This window comes from Xiphias gladius, chromosome 7 (assembly GCF_016859285.1).
Source record: "Xiphias gladius isolate SHS-SW01 ecotype Sanya breed wild chromosome 7, ASM1685928v1, whole genome shotgun sequence".
Taxonomy (NCBI): Eukaryota; Metazoa; Chordata; class Actinopteri; order Istiophoriformes; family Xiphiidae; genus Xiphias; species Xiphias gladius.
In genome coordinates, this window is record NC_053406.1 from 2,252,505 (window position 1) to 2,273,263 (window position 20,759).

Genomic DNA, 20,759 nt, shown 5'->3' on the forward strand with positions numbered 1-20,759 from the left:
TTTGGAGCCAACTTTCTACTCTTGATTTAGGAATTTTCACTCACTTGCAGATCACTTAAACTTCTGAGATATTTTTAGTCAGTTCCAAAACCTTCAGTTTGCGGTTCTTGAAGTAGTTCATGGTGGATTTTGAGGTCTAGATTGGATCATTTTCCTGCCATCCTTTTCCAGTTTTGCACATGACATGATTACTGTTTTTTTTTTTTTTCTTTTTGTTAAATTCATGAAATACAAAGTATCAGTGTATTAAAATTCGAAGCAAAGCTCATTTTTAAGCTCATCTTCTAAGTAGCACAGTAAACAGCGCCAAAGTAAACTAAAATAATATATCAAGTTATATCAGTATTTGGTTTTGTTTTATTTTACTTTTTTTGCCAAATCATATCATTTTTTTGCAACCTTATGGCAAATATTCTGTGGCCCAGTACTGGTTCACACCCCAAGGGTTGCCAAACAATTGTCTAGTGGTCATATTTACTCAATTGTGTTTTAGCTTTTAACATAGATACAACGAATTTCAATACTAAAATTTTACAATATTGGCAGGCTTATTGTTGCCTTTTTTCAGGTTAAGGTCAGATTGAATGATTTCGTTTAAGCGAATTTGAAATTGTGTCAGCGTATGACTTGCTTTGATGAATAGAACTGCCATGGTTGAGACCACACTGTGCACAATTTTACACAATGGTCATCCTGTATCCTGTAACATTGAAATAGGTACCCAGTAGTTAAAAATGTTTAAAGTATAAGTTATCACTAAGTTCCTCCTAAGTGCAAGATTGTTTCTTAGTATAGTAGGTCATACGTACCATGTAATATTAGAATCGATACCCCTTAGTTAGAAAATACTTTTTAGTTCCCAGATTGTTACCTCCTTATTCCCTAAACTTTGCTTCTTTTTCCCTTATACTTACAAATATGTATAGGTACTTAGTGTATAGGTACAAAAATGTACACTGTTAATTCAGTGTAATTACGCTGTAAATTGTGGGCTATAATCTAAGCGTTACGCAATTTTCCATTCATATAGTAATGAAAATGTGTAACAGTTGTAAGTATAATCCATATGAATTATCCATGACATCAGGCTTGCTGGTAAGTATCAGGAAAACAATGTACTTGATGGATGGATGTTAGTCAGGTTCTTACCTGGACCTCCACTCCATAGCCCATATAAACAGTGATCGTGTAGCTGCAGTCCACAGTAGAGTGAAAGGCAGAGCTGGACTGTGGTGGAGCCTCTATGTATCCTTCTGGCCCAGTCAGGTTCAGCTGGCAGGGAGCTGCAGGGACAAACACAGCCGCATGGAAATGATTCTGATGGAAGCAGCGAGGACGCACATGTGCACACAAACTCACTCACACACACACACACACACACACACACACACACACACGCACCCACACACACACACACACTTTTATAGTCTATTCCTAGTACATATTCAACAGTTTAAAATTAAAATTTTACACTAACATTCTAATCTGTGCAAGGAAAGTGGCACTGGTGGGATTTTTTGGCTGGAGCTTTTTCTTTCAGAATTGTATTCATGGCAACAATGAAAGCTTCCTGAAACAGCACTGAGACCATGGGACACCAAAAACCACCAAAAGCTGTTAGTTTCTATATATCATGACCATGATCTTCCCCTAACCTTAACCATCTAACTTTAGTTGTTCTAATGACCATTATGTGCCATTCTGGAAGGCACTGATATATGTTAGGTTTATTAAGGGCTTACTTACTTATTGGGCTATACTTAAGCCAAAATATCTACTTCGTATAAAAAGTAGCTGAGCCTAATTCCAGAGTATGAGCCTGACTGTGATTCATGGATCTGTTGTTTATTACCATGCTGAAGACAAAATTAAACCACCAAAAGCTGTTAGTTTCTATATATTATGGCCATGATCTTTCCCTAACCTTAACCATCTAACTTTAGTTGTTCTAATGACCATTATGTGCCATTCTGGAAGGCACTGATATATGTAAGTTTTATCAAGGGCTTACTTACTTATTGGGCTATACTTAAGCCAAAATATCTACTTCGTATAAAAAGTAGCTGAGCCTAATTCCAGAGTATGAGCCTGACTGTGATTCATGGATCTGTTGTTTCTTACCATGCTGAAGACAAAATTAAACCACCAAAAGCTGTTAGTTTCTATATATCATGGCCATGATCTTCCCCTAACCTTAACCATCTAACTTTAGTTGTTCTAATGACCATTATGTGCCATTCTGGAAGGCACTGATATATGTAAGTTTTATTAAGGGCTTACTTACTTATTGGGCTATACTTAGATACAAAATATCTACTAAGTATAAAAAGTAGCTGAGCCTAATTCCAGAGTATGAGCCTGACTGTGATTCATGGATCTGTTGTTTCTTACCATCCTGAAGACAAAATTAAATTTTAATGCCTTGCAATAAGGTTTTTAACAAAAGAGAAAAAATTTCAGCATGTTATTTATAACAAATATTTTTATATTGTTGTGTGTTTTGCCACTAATTGGGATTTGGATGTTTAGACACAATTTCCAACTGGTATTAACTTGTGATCTGTATCTGGATACATCCCTTTGCATTTACGCCTGGTAAGACTACGTGTGGTTATCTCAAATCTGCCCACATTGTGATCAGTTTTCAATATGCAAATTAGGTAGTCAGAGATGGTAGACTCATCAACAGACATGGAATGTCTTAGGTCAAATGAAGTCATGCTGGATACTCTCACAACACTTCTGGGATGTGCAAGGGTTCCATGACTAATGGAGACAGCTGAACGCATATGCTGATTACTTTTCAGTTGCCTGCCTACTTGGTTAACATTACATATATTGTTAGAAGGTAATGTACAGATGGGTGACAAATTAAAGGCAAAACCAACATAAAGTGTCTAAGTAAGGTGTTGGGTCACCACATGCTGCCAGAACAGCTTCAGTGCACCTTGGCATTGATTCTACAAGTCTCAGTGACCCCTCATGGAGTAGGGCATTGTCATCCTGGAGGAGACCAATCCCATTAGAATAGAAATGTTTCATCAAAGGATAAAGGTGATAAAAAACTTTGTATTGCTTTGCAGTGACCCATACCTCAAAGGGCACAAGCGGACCCAAACCACAACAAATGCTACTGGATCCCCTCACTTTAGGGGTTAGCAAATTAACATTCAGGCCTGTACGGTTATCTTGGTGTACACCACACATGCACTCTCCCAGTTGTCAAGATTATGGTGAAGGATGACACATCTGACCATATCACTTTTTCCACATCTCTGTCGACCAGTGCCTAAGAGTTTAAACTCTCAAATGTGCACTCATCTTTGTAATGAGGGGTTTATGCACCGCAACCCTACCATAATATCCCTCTCTTTGTAATTGTCGATAGACTGTTCTTGCTGATATCATGTGATCACATTCTGGATTTAGATTCTCAGTCATCTGAGGAAGAGTTAAGGAATTTCTGACCCTATCTCCTGATGGTCCCATAGATCTAAATGCAGATGTCAGTTTAATGACTTTTGCCATTGAAACACTAGCCAGCTGAGCAGCCTGTGTGACTGAAGCTTGTTCCATCCATGCCCCAACAATGAACCCTCTCTCAAAGTCACTCAGATCTTTTCCTCTTGCCATCTTGATACAAAATCTGAATCAACTGGGCCTGCTCAGCATTTTTACACCTGCCTCAGAACTGGTAGGATGCTAACTGCTCACCTGTACCATGCAGTGCACCTGTGTGGAAGCATCTGCATTCGTTATGTTTCTGCGTTAATTTATTCACCTTGAATATGTCACTGGTCTGTATCTACATTTACAATACATTTATATTTACTCATTTAACAGACGCTTTTATCCAAAGCAACTTACAAGTGAGGAACAACAGTAAAGCGTCAGTACAGTAGGAGACCTTGAAGTAAGTGCTAAGTGCTAGATCTATTCAAAAGGTAAAGTGCAAGGAGATCAGGTAGAGAACTTCACCAAAAGTACACAGTAAGTTCTAGTTGGCATATTAGGGTGTTAGAGAGGAGGTACATGCAGAAGAAATGAGTGTTCAAGAGTTTCTTGAAGATAGAGAGGGACACGCCTGCTCTGATAGCATTTGGTAGCTCGTTCCACCATCAGGGAACCACAAATGACAACCCTCTGGACTGTGATTGCGTTGTGTGCGGGGATGGCAATGCTAGATGACGTTCACGAGGATTACAGTGACTTAGAAGGAACATAAGCCTGTATGATTGAGTTCAAGTAGACGGGTACATAGTAGTGATATGAGAAACCATGCGAGCCGAGAATTGGACCCAATAGGTGGTGTATATTGCAAAGAGAAATATTCTTCATATTCTAATTTTACTGTTTTTATTTCTGTCTACTCTGTATACATGACATCCATTGCATGTCTGTCTGTCTTGGAAGATGGGTCCCTCCTCTGTTGCTCTTCATGAGATTTCTACCTCTTTTTTCCAGTTAAAGGGTTTTATTCCCATCCAAAAAGAAGATCTAAGGATAGCAGGTGTCATATGCTGTACACATTGTAAAGCCCTGTGAGGCGGTTTCGTGATTTTGAGCTTTATAAATAAAACTGACTTGACTAGTCTGTTGGTCATGTGACTCCTCTTGCAAGTGAAAGCCAGGGCTGTAGCAGAGTCTAAAGACACATAAACCCCATTTACCCACCTTACTCACACAGCGCTCTCTTAACAGTTTGCGTAGAGTTTACACCTGTTTGTGTGCTAAAGCTCAGCTACCTCTCTTGGTTTCCTCTGCAAATTTTAGGATCACTTATTTTGTTTTCTACTGGAACACTGCAGCCTTGGTGTCAGGACCACTGAATCCTATTAACACGGAGTGACGATCAACCCGCCATCCACTAGTGCTATGCTGGACTTAAAATAAACATACCTTTCGTGCTGAAGCTAGTAGGCAGACTATAAATACTGCAGCAGCCTGCATTATGTTATTAAACCACAACTACCTCATGCATTTTCACTACTGCTTGATCTACTGTCAGATTTTTGTAAGAGGGGGCAGGTTTTAGGTTGAAGAGATTTTATATCTTCAGAGAGCGACTGAAGGGATGAAGGGAGTGGAGACAGAGAAGGAGAAACTCAAGATGCAACATTAGAGACAGAAAAAGAAGAGACTGAAACTGATTCAGAACCAGCCCAAGAGTCAGGTGATAGAGATATTCCGTATGTAGTGCATAAACTTTGAGAGGCAGAAAAACTGTTAAGGTTGAATTTCTCAATTTTTTAAGACATAATCCAAGTCCAACCAAATACAATTATATTCACTTGCTGTCTTAATATGCTACTAAAACAGTTAGTATGGATTGGGGACACAGCAGTGAAATGGTCAGATAAAAAAGTGAAAGTGAAAAAAGTTCTGATCATTTGAGAAAGACAAAAACACTGATTTCCATCAATGTCAAACTGTCACCTATTTAAACAAATTAATTCCACATCAGTCAGTTTGGGTTTTTTTTTTTTTTTTGCTATGTTCCAAACCCTGATCTGTAATATATATTTTGTTTGAATTAAGTTAGGTTTTTGAGATAGAGACTGGTAGGTCCATCTTTCCATCATCATGGCCCTTATGGGCCTGAGATAGAGAAGCTGAGGTAAAGCAGGCTTTACCCACCCTTTATTTTACAGCCCTGTAGCAGTCCCTCAAGAGCCTCCTGTAGAGATACTGCTCTATGAGCTCTAGAGCTTGTCTGTAGCTTTTTGATGTACAGCTTGAGGCACAAGAAAGAGGTGGAGTCAGGTGGACAAAGTTTTTTCATAAAAATGAAACCTGTACAGATGTCATTTAAACCTAGCTGAGATCTGACAACAGTGCAGACCAGACCACCTCCAGATGTGGTCTAGCCGATCCAAAATTATTCAGATTGCAAGAAGTGTTTATAACTGCATTAACATGAGTTATTCCTGATCAATTTAAGATATCCATATACATATTATGCGTCAATACCAGGTGTAAATGGGGTATTAGTCCTGTTATTGAAATGCCAAATGACACAACCAGTGTAACGCTATTGCAGAGACTGTACAAGTACAAGCATTGCTATAAACTCATACATACACTCTATCCTACTTTGTTTGAAGGTTTTCTGCATCTCTTGCTGCCTTTTTAAGCAGCTCAGCCCTGTGATGGGACAGCTGAGGACAGAATATTTCCTGGTGGCCTTTGGGGTTTTTTCTTTTCTACCACATTCATCCCTTCCTCTTTCTGAGCTAAAAAGTAAACTTTTGCTGAAGTGCTTCCTTATGAAGAAGAACATTCTCTCTGTGTCCCCTCGGCACTTCACCTCCAGCATAATTACTGCACTACAGTGTTGTCATTCATCCTGTGCATGGTTGTCTTTGTTACAGTTCAATAAGGAGAGATCAAATGGAAGTGAATAAAAAAATCCACTGTGGTAAGCAACAGAGAGAGTTTTGGCGATTAAATTCCATCAAGGTGAAGCGTTTTTAATAAGGGTCGGCCCATATGAAGATAGGAGACAGAACAGGAACCCCCAAAATGAATGAAAACAGTCTTACTGTGGCAAGGGTGATTCAGCTCTGAGGCAAGATAGAAATAGCATATCGTGAAACATAATACACAAGAAAATCTAACAGTAGTCAGAGTGAACAAGAAGGAGTCATTTCCTCTACTGTATATGGGAAGAATTTATTAGGATGTATCATGGAAAAGGGGCAGAGAGGGATAGAAGGCTAGAGGCCGTCAAATACCAGCAAAAGAGATGTTGCCATGCAATGAAGCCTAGAGGCTGTAGGATGCCAGAGGGGGAAGGTATTAAAGGAAAGAGCTAGATGTTAACCTGCAATGAGGGCTAGAGGCCATTGAAGGCCAGAAGAGAGGATAAGATGTTGGTCTGCAATTAAGACTAGAGGGCTGTTGAAGGTCAGTGGAGAGCAACAGATGTTAGCCCTTGATGAAGGCAAAAGGCTGAGGAGACCAGAGGAGATGACAGAGCCAGCAGAACGAGAGACAGAAGACATGGGTTAAATAAATTAAAGCAATGTGAAGAGACTGCAAATAATTAACCACCACCAGCTATATGCAAGACTTACCACATGGGTCATGAGACCTCAGAAAAGTTTGAGCAGAGAGGCTCTATGTAGAAATTCCCTGCACTGTGGCACCTAACCTGACGGAGTGGCCTGAGTACTACGGAAGGCTTAAACTACATTTTTAAATGGACCTCTTATCGTTAAACCAGGTTTTAGAAAAACTTTCAAATGTAAAAAGAGAGGAGACAGAGCACCAGAGATCTACCTTACTGTAGAAAACAATTTTAACTTAAAATCAAATGCCAGAATCATAATTGCAAATATATGGGGCTTTCCTTTTTACATCATTACAGTAAGCATTGAAACCACAATTAAAATGGGATGAAGTGGCATGCTGACTGGGAGGCAGAATAAGGCCAATGTTTCCAACACGGAATGGGAATATGCGACTGCGCTGCCAAAACTGACCCCAGACATGATAGGATAATAGGGTAAATCTCGAACAGAAGAAGGACATAGAGCAGCCCTAATAGTAGGTATACCCCCACAAGAAAACCATGGATGGCGCTGTTTCTGTGGAACATTGAAGGCTGGGTTGAGTAACATGATATGAAAAGGTGGCCTTGAGGGATAATGCATGTGGCCAGGTAAGATTACCTTGCAGAGACATCAGCTGGTATTTGTGAAGTTTACACTAAATCTTTGAAATGACTAAGTGATTAACCACAGTTACAGACCAAAAGAAAGTGGAGATCTTCACTGGTGACTGAGCACCAGTGTCAGCTTAACTGTGATTCATAGTATATTGTATCCTCATTAAAAGCATACTAAAAGAAAGCAAAGCCAAATAGTCAATTCGACCACTCAAAGTGCTTTACACTACATGCCACATTCACCCATTCACACACACATTCAGTGCTTTTCTACACATACACAAACACGCTCCCACACCGATGATACATTAGGGGGCAATTTGGGGTTCAGTATCTTGCCCAAGGACATTTGGGCATGTGGACTGGAGGACCGGGGGATCGAACCACCGACCTTCCCTGTGAGTTAACAAGCCTCCTGAGCAATAGGCACCCTTATGTTGTTGGTACTGAACTGCATTTGAACGGTGTCACCTTCACGTACTGTTCTATGTAGTTAAGTGTCTTGAACAGAGATTTGTTCACTTAGTTTTGTAACTGCCGGGCCTTGAAGATTGATGAGCTCACTTACAGGCTGGCTAACCTCAATCCCCCAGCAGGTACTGGTGAGTGCTTGTTGACCGCTGGCTAGAGCACTGTATTGGACATTCTGGAAGCCTGTGAGATGAATGAGCAACAGCACAGAAATGGTACAAGCCAGAGAAAAATGTGGCAAAGAGAATACAATGATTGAGTTCTAACCATTCATGCTTTGGTTGATGTTGCAAGATTGTGAACTCGAGACCAGGGTCTGGATTTATGTTTAGAGCTGATTTACCAGAGAGTTGTTGATACGTAAATGAAAAGGATCATTGTCCGGGATCATTGCCTCATCCACAAAAAAACAACTGAAAAGTGAGTAGCAGAGTGACCGTTGCACAATAGTAGGTCTTAAAGACAGATAGGCAGAATTGTACAACAGCATCCAGTAACTGATATGGTGACATCGGTATTATGAATGGAGGGATTTGACAGTGTTGGGAGTGGAGTGGAGGTGACGGAGAGAAATAGATCAGGACTATATAGCCAACTTTAACCCATAGGGAACAAGGCAGGACGTGAGGGTAGACATTTTCCTTATTGAAGTTTTGCCAAATCTTCATTTGGATTTAGTGTACAGTACTGCCTGTCTCTGCTTTTCAGATGAGCTGATTAATCAAGCTGCTCCTCTCTTACTCTTCCTGCAAAGTCCATCAAGAAATCACCACCCTGATATTGAAATTATTTTCCCCATCCACTCAATTCATAACCAACAGTTTCAGGGTGTTATGCTGTAGTCCCTGTTTGGACCTCTTGATTAAGGGTTAGTGATGCAGTGATGCTGTTGTAATTTTTTTTCAGCCCCATGGCTGTGTGATGGTAAGAAATACAAATATAGAAGGTATTAGTTGGGGGTGTGGGGACATTATGGGTGCACTCAAAAGAGAAAAACATTCTTTGATGAGGTCTGGAAAGAGAATGAGGACTGCTCTGTTGGATGTAAGTCAGAAAAATGTTTGAATATATCTCAGTTTTGAAGGATTCTTACTGATAAATATTTAGTAGATTAAATTTTATACCATTATCTTAGTTTCAAATAAAAGATTAATAAACTTAGGACTATTCCCACAATGTGACTGTTGCTACTGCCCATGTTTACAAACCAACCAAATACAGCACGAAATGAGAGAATACACTGGACAATGCAATATTGGATGTGTGATTTCTGAATAAGTTTGTAATTAAAAAGGAGATGAAAGTGAAAAATAAGATTATGGGACCAACAAGTCCTTAAATCTGAAAAACCAGAGAGGTGTTTTGTCCCTACCCTCTGATATAACCTATAGGAGCTTCTCCTTAAATAGCGCCCCTACAGCAGAAGGCATAGTGGACCTTCATCATCATGGTAACAATAATACGACCCGTGGGAGCGGAACAAGGGCAGGCATACCAGACCCTGAACGTCATGGTAACAAGAATAGACATGGTGAAGATTCTGGAACAGTCATAGTATGGTTAGGCACAAAAAGAACTTCATTAGGTTTCTGGAAAGATCTGCGTTTGGGTTAAATAAGCACTTCCTTAAGGTTAGAGGACCTTCATCATCATAGTTAAAATAAAAAACACAGTTAAGATTATTAAATGGTCATTGTTCTACGATCACTATTGGTTTCAAATGAAAAACAAATAGCAATCTCCTGTGACAAAGTCCTGGGTTTTGTCCAAGTCAACCTCCTCCTTACACAGACTTTGTGGCTTTTTATACAACTTCACTTAACTTCCTCCTTTGCTCCCATTGTAATTACTATGGCTGCTAGAAGTCACTTAACAATAAAACATGATTACGAGATGTAGTAAGATACTTGCACAGATGACCTATGGGGTCATTTTTTACAGGAAGAAAGTCTCATGGGCTGTGGCGAAAAAAAAACTATGCTGAACACAGAAGGGCCAAAACTTGTTTGGTTTTTTTCTAATTTTGAGGCAAATTCAGTATAATGTCCATGTCCACAACAGATCATAAAGACAAAAGGCAAAATGGTGGAAAACTGGCAAACATCAGCCGAGTAAAGGGACACTCCACTGACTGTACACATGATATTCAGTATACCAGTCACGATTAGTCCTACTCAGCCTATGACAACAGTTGTATAATGTCAAGTATGAGAAATAACCCTGATTATGCTAGTAGAGTTATCTTGGATCAGACTATAAAACTTTTGTTACGAAGTGGAGATTTGGTGGTTGAAAATTGTAGACATTTTTTTGGCCATTTAAGGGCATTTTTGAATGTACAGTAAGCACAAGAACATAGTGTATGTAAGTGCTGTGATTAAAATTGATTTGTCATACAGGTCATTTGAGTAAGACACAAAACATACTGTACAGTACATGTCAATCCTAAACTGAAATTATTTAATTGATGTTTGAACAAACAAAAGTAGTCCCACCATTTACATTAATTAAGAATGTGTAAAAGAACATGTTCATATAGATTATATATTATATAATATTGTTGTTAAGGGGCCTTTTTTAAGGATTTTATTTTTCAATTTATCTTTATTTTCCATACTTCATGCTGATTTAATAACAGTTTTCACTGACTCCAGTCACAGCACATAACAACTGGCTCACTTCTCAACCCACACACACACACCCACACACATCTGTATGCACACACAGCCGAGTTTATACAGAATATTTTCTCCTATATTTATTTCCATATTAAAATCCTAAATTCTAATGCTGTGTAGTATAAACTAAGTGAGCACTTTATTAGGAACATCATAAAAATACTGGGTAAGGCCTCCCTTTACTCTCAAAACAGCCTCAGTTGTTCATGGCATTGATTCCACAAGATGTTGGAAACATTCCTTTGAGATTATGGTCCATGTTGACATGATTGTCAGCTCAACATTCATGCTGCCAATCTCCTGTTCTACCATGTCCCAAAGATGTTCTACTGGATTTAGATCTGGTGACTGGGGAGGCAACTAAAGTCCACTGAACACATTGTCATGTTCATGAAACCAGTTTGAGACAACTTTTGCCTTGTGACATGGTGCATTATCATAATGGAAGTAGCCATTAGAAGATAGTAAACTGTGGCCATAATGGGATGCACACGGTCAGCAACAATACTCAGACAGGCTGTGGTATTCAAATGATGATTGATTGGTATTAAGGGGCCAAACTGTGCCCAGAAAACATTCCCCAAACCGTTACACCACCACCACCACCACCAACCTGGACTGTTGAAACAAAGCAGGTTGGGTCCATGGTCCAAATGCTGTTGATGCCAAATTCTGATCCTACCAGATTAGATCTCATAGATCTCAAAGGTGCCTCAGCAGAAATCCAGATATCCAGATCAGGCTACATTTTCAAACCTTCAACTTTCCACTTTTGGTGAGCCTGTGTCCACTGCAGCCTCAGATTTTTTTTCTTGGCTGACTGAAGTGGGACCCGACGTGATCGTTTGCTGTTGTAGTCCATCCGCCTCAAGCTGGGATGTTGTTGTGGATGTTGTGCATTCTGCTCATCACAGTTGCAACGAATGGTTATCTGAGTTACCGTACCCTTTCTATCAGCTCCAACCATTTTCCTCTGACCTCTCTCATCAAGAACTGCTGCTCACTATATGTTTCTTGTTATCTGCGCCATTATGAGTAAACTCTAGGGACTGTTGTGTGGGAAAATCCCAGGTGATTCGCAGTTTCAGAAGTACTCAAACCAGCCCGACTGGCACCAACAATCATGTTACAGTCAAAGTTACTGAGATCACTTTTTTTTCCCAATTCTGATCTTGATGTGAACATTAACTGAAACCCCAGAGCTGTATTTCAATGATCTTATGGATTGCACAGATGCCAGATGATTGGCTGATTTGATAATTGCAAAAAAATTGAGGTGTGCAGGTGTTCCTAATAAAGTGCTCAGTGAGTATATTTAAAAAGGCATTATAAGACTATGTTCTTACCTGGACTCTGCATGGTGCTGATACTGGTGGTGGTGGTGGTGGTGATGATGGTGGTGGTTGTTTCTTCTTCATTACTGCCTAGCCTCACATTTTGCTTCAGTGCAGGCTGATCTGGCCTTGGTACATCTTTATCCCTTGTAGAAATAGCAGAGGGGATGATGGAAGCATGTTCTGGATCTTTTAAAACCACTCTGGTGGCTGGACTGGGGTTGTTGGAGTGAGACATGTCTGCTAAAGTGTGAATAACAATGGTTGTTTGCATGTTGAAGCCTTCAACATTCACATCTGAAGCCCTTTTATCAACATCATCCAGTGGAGTCCCAGATGACACGGTGGAGAAGGTGGGCTCAGCGCTGGGGTGTGCGTTGGATCCTCCGCTGTCTTCGAAGTAGTTTGGCTGACCATGGGGGCCAAGTGGGGCCTGGTTTTGGGGGGAATTTCTGTATAGAGGGTGGTGGTTCAGGACGTTGAGCGGTGGGGCGGTGGTCACCACGGGGAGCCTCCTTTCTATGTCCTGGGTGGTGGAGTACAAGCTGGCCCTGTTCTCTTGAGGGCCCCCTGGAGTGATAGATAGAGCCTCCTCAGAGGCAGAGGCTGCAGAGTTTGAAAGAGAATAATAGATATAGTTGGTCAAATGTTGATTCATACCACAGTCTTAATAATCACTCGGCCTAGCAGGTGCAGAGATTTCTGGCTTCACTTTCCTGCCTGTTCTCTGATCTGGCTCCAAAATTCTCCATCCACAGCCATTTAAGACTCTGCAAAGCCCATTTTCAATTGGTTAATGATGGAGAATGGTGCTAGAGCAACCAACCAGCCTGTGTAACAAAGGCCAAGGGGCTGTCAAGCCAAAAAACATCAAGCGCCAAAGCAGTCTTATTCTACCAATTTTTAACAGACTTAACATGATGCCTTGGTATCTTTTTACTTGACAGTCCAAATAGGATTTCCATTTATGTATTTCTTTTATTATTTACCTGGGGCACAAATTCAAATGTTTCCTTTTTGATGCAAAAGAATTGCCAGTAAATGATCTTTTTCATCACAACGTAATACTTTGTTTATTTTACATTTTAATATCAAGATAAAATTTTACAAATCAGATGATTGATTTTCTTTCCTTTCCATCCATGTTGTGGAAGGAATTTAATTTCATGTCCTTCTGAAGATGGAACAAACAAGGCTTTTGAATTTGGGGCTGTGTTTGGTCACCCCCCCCAAAAAAACAAAAACAAAACAGTGAACAGTGAGTTTGCTTGCTTTATGTTGATGGGCCACAGTGAAAAAAATACATTATTATTGTGTTTTTATCACTGATGATTTTTAATTTGTATTCCTATTGCAGGCAGTGAGTTATACTGTATTTTATCATCAAAATCAATCAATCAATCAATCAATCAATCGATTACCCTTCACAGACCATGTCTGAAGCAGTCAGAACCAAAATAAGGTGTGAGGATGCTTTAAACAAAGAAGTGCTGTGATCAGTCAGGTGTTTAGAGGTGTAAAAATGAGCAGGGTTCTTCTTTCTCTAGCTCGCTTTATTCAGTCTTCACACCATGAATGCTTTTGAGGAGACATTATCCCTCTGTACATTTTATCTCATCCGTATGATGGCCGGCTTTTTGTCTTGCATTTGAGTGCGGCTGTTCAGAACTGCTTTAAACGCTTTTGTTTATGGACATAGTTGAGGAACACGTCATACAAACTAAGTGTTACTCACCCTCCTTGCATAATATATGTACACATCTTGTTGCCTTTAAATACCTGTCAGGTACAGAGCACACAGCAGACTACACTGCATGAAAAGGTACACATGACGGCTTCAGTATATTTTGCCTTGAGCCCCTGAAACCATACAATGCTCCTTTACTAGAAAAGTACCTGGTCCCTGGTTCTCTGCACATTATATAATTTGTAGTAATTTGATTAAACACAAAATCATCAAGAAATATACAACATGTAAGCATAAAAACAACTGAAATAATAAAGGTAATAAAACTAGATTTTGACTTAGGCCCATCTACAACACAGAGCCTCAAATTATATAATAATCACTTCAAGCCACCTTAAGGCCCATATCATTTACATTGTGCTTTAGTGTGCATGCTACCAAATAATTTTAAAGATAGATGTAAAAGAAAATAAAAGAGTAAGTGCCATAACATAGTCACTTTACAACTGTACAACTGTACAACAACCTTGTTTCTCTACTCAAAAGAGGAGACCATCGGATTTCAAATATTAAGTATAGCAGTTTTCAAATACTGTGTCACTGATATATCTGTCTTGAAATTTAAGTTTTATTTTACAGAGCTGCAGTGATTTAGACAGCAGAAAGTATAACTTCATGGCCGGAGAATAAATCTGAAATTCAGTCACCCTTTTTATCTCTCCCTGCTCACTGCTCAATCTCACTGTACTTCAAGCTGACATCAAGCTGAGAGAACCCGTATCAGGCTTCTGGTCAGGAGAAAGGACATTCACTCACACTCCATAAAGCAAAGGCTTTCCATTGTTCAAAGCAGAATTTTAGCCATATTTCCTTTCAGCACTTGTTTATGAGGAGCAGTGCATCAGTGCTGTTACACCACTGTGTGTCAGTTGGCATACTGAAAACCTCTTGTAAAACGCCAAATGGTCCAATCCAAACAATTCTCGTAAATTGCTCACATCAGTGGATTCTTCCCTCCCTATCCTCCCCATAATAAGACTTAATATTCATTCCAGAGGAGATTTGATGAGCTGCTATAATTCTCCCAGTGCAATGATCAGCGCTCCCCTCCCAAGTGCATCAGTGAGATCTAATCTGAGACCCCTTCAGGAGGCTATCATCCGCTGAGGGAAGTCTTATGTTTCTTTAACAATGCTTCATTTCCACCATAATAGCTCCCACTCTCTGCCGGCTAATAGCTATCTGCTTCAGGGTTTATTGTAGTTGTGCCACTTCCCATCCAGCACCTCGCTTCTCAGACACACACAGCTCTTTGCACAGAGTCAGGCACATTGGCAGGTAAATCTACGAGAAAAAGACTGAATGAAACAGAATCCCAAAATGACTGACAGGAGGTGTGTCTTTACCCTGCTACTAAAAGGTGGCAGAGGTAATGTATACATTCTTGGTGAGCAGAGTGTTTTGTCATTTGTTTTGGCTTGAAGTAAATCTGATGTGTGCATGAAACATGTCAGATGCTGTAGGAGGAGACAGCTTTGAAACTTCAAATCCACAGTCAAGGGTGAAGGTTTGGTTTAAGAAATGGGGGGACATAACAATGTCAGGCATTCTTCAAACAGCCAAAAAAAATGTAATTCAATGCTAATTGCTAGTTTTTCTATATACACACACATTTATATCAACCTAAAAAAAACACTCATGTTTTCTAACTAACTGTATTCTGAGAGCAGGGTGGACAACGTTTCAGTACATCCAACATCGCAAAGAGGCGCATCGCAAAGAAGGTTGCGCCCGGTCAAAGCATGGCCTCCCCAGAAAACAAGCTGCAGCTACAAAACCTCACATCGGATCATTTAAAGTGTGGGTCTATTGTAGACAGAGACCCAAGCTCTGCAAATTGAAAATGGCTTATCACAGCAGTACAACTGCTATGCACGGTCATTTGAAGCAAAAGTATCCCAGAGCGCTTTGATTAAGATGCAGCAACAGCAAGACAGCACTGTTCTGTTTTTTTTTTTTTTGTTCGTTTGTTTTTGGTCCTCCAAAAACTGCGTGACTAAGCGTTGAAGTTACACCACTTGTCGTTGCTCTTTGAAAATGAATAATACATGTAATAAATATAATAAACGTTGCATCGTCAGAAGCGCATTTATAAGCATTGTCGCCAACTTTGCACCTTTGTCACTAGATTTACTGACTTTTCAGACCCCTTTAGCGTTTTTTTTCCAAAAACGTGCCTAGCAACAAATCTAGCGACTCTGTGGGCAAACCTTAGCTACTTTCCATAGAAGAGAGTCACCAGTATTGCCCTGCAGTATTGCCCCAACTCTCTCTACGTCTCATTCAATTGACTGCACAGCAGCTGATACAGACGTGAATGAGGTTCTGATGTTCTCTCTCATTTTAAAAGTAAATACAGCTGAAATCACAGCACAGCCGTTGTCTTTAACTTATGTGTCTGGTGATTTAGTCAGATGATGTTGTGGTTATAAACTCAGGATTTTAGTAGAGCAGAGCAGCAGCTTGGAATTGGCTTGGAAGTGACTGCTAGTTAACATGTAGTTTTAATGGGCTGCGTTTCAGTCACTATTTCATACTTGTTCCGTTTCATGACAACAGAAACAGAAACACATGTAAATGAGAACAACTTTATTCGGCTGAATTAAAATCCTGTATATGTGAGCACAGAGGACTCGTGGATACAGCTCTATTTACTAGAGTTGAAATTATTTCTCAAGTAATCAATTAGTCAATCAGTCAAAAAGGAAAAGAAGGATCTTATAAATATATGATTAATCATAAGATGTCAAACTCGCTAAGCTCACCAGCACAATTATCAAGTTTTTTTTTTCTTAAGAGTTGATTCTTGTTGTATAATGCCTTTATGTTCTTGGACCCCACTTATTGCCACTTGTGGCTATATTTATGTATGGACTGGCTCTGCTAGACATTCTGCGTCCCCTAAAAACATTCCAGCCGGGCTCTAAAACAGCATATACGTATAATCCCTGGTGTGTTCCAGGGCCCATGTCAAGCTCCGCACCACCTGAGTCATTCTGCCCCTCTCCTTTTGTGCCCCTGACATTGTAAAATTGATTCCCGAAATTTTTCTCTTATTCGTGCCCCATCCGGGCATTGTTTGTAAAGGACTACATCAAATATTTAAATGTAAATAAACTGGTCAGGTTACGGGTTTACTTTGACAGCTGTCACTAGGAATCATACTTGTTCTGTTGAGTGTAGGCTGTGTCCTCTTTGTGCCCATGTTAGATGGTGGGAGGTTAATTTATTCTCTGTAGCCCTGTAGTGTACTGTGAAATAAAGTGCTACCAATATTTCATGTCATTATGACTGAATTCACATAGTACAGCTGATATTTCTATAAACTCTGCATAGTAGAGTATTAACAAATTGTCCTTGTCTCCTTCTTGTGTTTCAGTTTAACCTCATTAATATGCACACTGATGCATCAAGGTCTTCCAGTATCTAATCAGATCATCTTACACCTGTATTCTTCAACGTTCTATTGCATATTGTTCTTGAGTTAATGGATGGAGTTAGGGATGTCCCCTGCACTCACATGCACACGTGAGGCCATCGTAATGCTGTAACATTCCACATACCACAGTGAAAAGACAAAAAAAAACAATGACAATATGTACCTGTGACATACAACAACCAAGAGTCTGATGCATGTGCTCCATTGTTTATATGCACAATTGATTTATGTGGCACTGACGGTAAAAGTAGCACGACAGCGATATAGAGCCACAAAACCTCGCAGTGAACAGGTCGGGGTGTAAAGATGGGTTGACAAAGGGTGTGACTTTAACTTAACTTAATTTAATTAATTATATTCTCTTTTTCTAACAACATTCGAAGTTGGTTTCTTTTAACCAGGACTACGATCTTTCCCAAACTTTAACAAAGCAGTTGTTTGTAATTGTAACCCAAACCAAAATCTTTTTCTAACCCAAACCCTAATCCCCAAACCACAGTCATTCCTTAACTTTAACCAAATTTTTTTCTTAAACCTAATCAAACCACTAATACAAATCTTTGTGCAAAGGTAATTTGTAAAGATTTTGGAATGCACTGAAAAAAACTACGCTGTCCTGCTGATAGCAGATCAGATACAGCTTATATACACCGATCAGCCTCAATATTAAAATCAGTTACCTGTTTTACTGGATAAGGATACAGTTTATGTCATTCCTTTCTTTTGCTTTTTCTTCACTTCAGCAGCAGTTTCCGTGTATTGGTGATGCGGCAAGAGGAAGAATGTGGAAAAGGACAAAGCACCTTGAGGGACACTTTGATGTTTTCCCTCGGGCTGTCGAAGAGCCACAACAGAATTTAAGCCTTCCCTTGAATAAACCATGGGTCCAATACAAATCCCAATCATTAAAGTTCAGAGGAGTTTACAGTAGGACTGAGAAAGGCTAGGAAGAAAGGATCCCCCATCTGGGTTCAAAGCCTGATCACTGGATTATTTTTAAACTCTCTCTATAGATCCACAGTCATGCAGTTGAAAACTACAGTATACAGTATAAAACACCTTTCCGACCTAATAAGCATGCATATCTACTGTACATGAAGATGTTTTTGTGCTGTGAGGAGAAAACGTGAGTCTGGATGTCCTCCTTACGTACACATGAATATTTTAGCAACCAACATCAGTGCACTGAGAAAGGGTGGTTTTCCCCCTGGAATATTCACTTTTGTCTCCTGAATGAATGAAAAGAGCACTTATTCAGTCCCTGTATGGTGAGGGGCTCCTGGATCAAGCAGTTGTCTTCCTGCGAATGAACTAAAAACAGACAAGACAGGAAGGCCTTCTGTGCCTTTTAATGTGTGTGCAGCACAAGAGAGGACATGAAAGCACTGAAAGAACTATGGCAGTGGAGGGTCGAGAGCCTTTGTGTCCTTGTGTGTACGTGTGGTGTGTGCAGTTTTGTGCTAATAATGATGCAGACTGGCAAATAATGTCTAGACCTACTTAGTTTGTCTTAGTTTTATGCAAACCTACATATAGATATGTATATACATAGTATATATGCGTGTGTATATATATATATATATATATAAATCATACAGTATATTTACACCATTCAGCATGAAAACCAACCAACATTAAAACCAATAACTGGTTTTAATGTTCTGGTTGATCTGTGTACGTTTCACATTAAAAACCTCCTAGTTTCTGCCTTTTGAACCACTGGAAGGGGTTAAAATGGGAAATATCTGTGAAGAGTTTCATGGGAAAGTGGCGCCCACAACAATTAATCAGTGACGGAAAACGGTATCTCTGTTTAAATCCATCCATCCCTCCATCTCTGTTTCCCACCTCCTTGACATCAAAAGTCTGAATTTGGATTTTTCATATTTTTTTTTGTTAAATTGAACAATTCTTTCAAGGAATTCCTTTGGAAATTTACAACTGCTCACACTTCAATTAACCAAATTAAAGGGAATCCAATATGTAAAAAAAAAATAGAAATGCAATCTTGAATGAAGTATTATTAATACACTAAAATCTATTAAAACCACATTTGGTTTTCATTTAAATACCTCTTACTTTATATTATATATTGTGTATGTTTCTAACTGACAGCAATCTGTAGAGATGTAGAGAGGGTCGAGTCTGTATTAACAACAAACAGCATAAACAGCAAATTCAAATGGGAGCAGATCAGAAAGCAGGGAGCTTTCTTACTAAAACATGATTAAATATATGAACAACATATACTGTATCTTGGCTCGACTAATTTTCACGGGAGCTTTCAATCACATCTTACAGTCTTACAGTAAATAAGATTTAAATTTGATTTGAAGATTAAGAATTGAATTGAGAAAGAATGCCCAGTTCATGTATAAACGCAGCATATTTGCAGCATGTTTTGGACTTTCATATGAGGCAGAATTGATTGCAAAGCCACCATCTCACCCTTTCTGAATAGAAGCCAGACCCTTAATCCAGTGTTGCCTGTAGCAAAATGTTATCCACTCTAAAATTTCCCTCATCATATTGATCCTACTCCTAACAACCGCAGCAAGGGACACTCATGCAATCTTAGCAGGTATAGGCTTCAGCCATTATGTCCAAACACAAGCCTCTCAGCTTCCCTGTGGCACCAGAAACATTATAAGAGTCAAAACCAACAGTGACAAACCTTGCTTTGGTAGAAACAGCCGAATCTCTTTTATCCAAACATAGACAGCAAATAATTGAAAATGAAAAATATATTCTCTTGGTTGTTCACGGCATGTTGTTCATCCTTGTTTAAAAGGTAAAACATTTAAAAACATGAATTTAAACTGGATGGTGTTTTGGAAAACGTGCGTTTGTATGTTTTATACTTAGAAAATCAAACAGATACTTTTTCAATTGAAGTCCATTATATAATAATGTAACGTATGAATGGGGCATTCTGCTTATTTAATTTGCTTTTGATACTTGAATACATATGATTGATAAAGCTTCTTTACTTTTAGTATGGTTTTGAATATGGGACCTTAAATGATAATAGGTTGTTTTTACATTGTGATGTACTCTTTAAGAAAATTCATATTGTTTACATTTATACTCTTTGTTTCTATGCTTGTTTGTAAAAGGTGTTTCATAGTACCTTTCTATGCAGTAACCTTGTCATATTGTAACAAAGATGTACCCATCTATTAGTTTTTTTTATTGTTTATGATTTAGACCATAGTGACTGGCACCCCTTCCCTTTATTCATTCATTGCACAGTCATTTGTAATTTGCACCTCATGTATATACATTTTTGTTCATTTTTTAAATGTTGTTTTATTATGTATGCATATACAATACACAGTATATTCTGTCTAATTTACTGTATATATTGGTTTTAGTCATCTTTGGCACAAATATTCTGTTTGGGATCAGTAAAGTTATATCT

General features: G+C 39.1%; 1 protein-coding gene across 1 annotated transcript in view; it reads right to left on the reverse strand.

Moving 5' to 3' along the window:
- Window positions 1-20,759, reverse strand: part of sez6b (seizure related 6 homolog b) — a 180,905-nt gene that overhangs the window by 125,802 nt on the left and 34,344 nt on the right. Inside the window, exons 5-6 of the mRNA XM_040131190.1 lie at window positions 12,165-12,758; window positions 1,150-1,283 (exon numbers count right to left, since the gene is read on the reverse strand). Coding sequence (XP_039987124.1) covers window positions 1,150-1,283; window positions 12,165-12,758 — 728 coding nt within the window. The remainder of the gene's footprint in view (window positions 1-1,149; window positions 1,284-12,164; window positions 12,759-20,759) is intronic.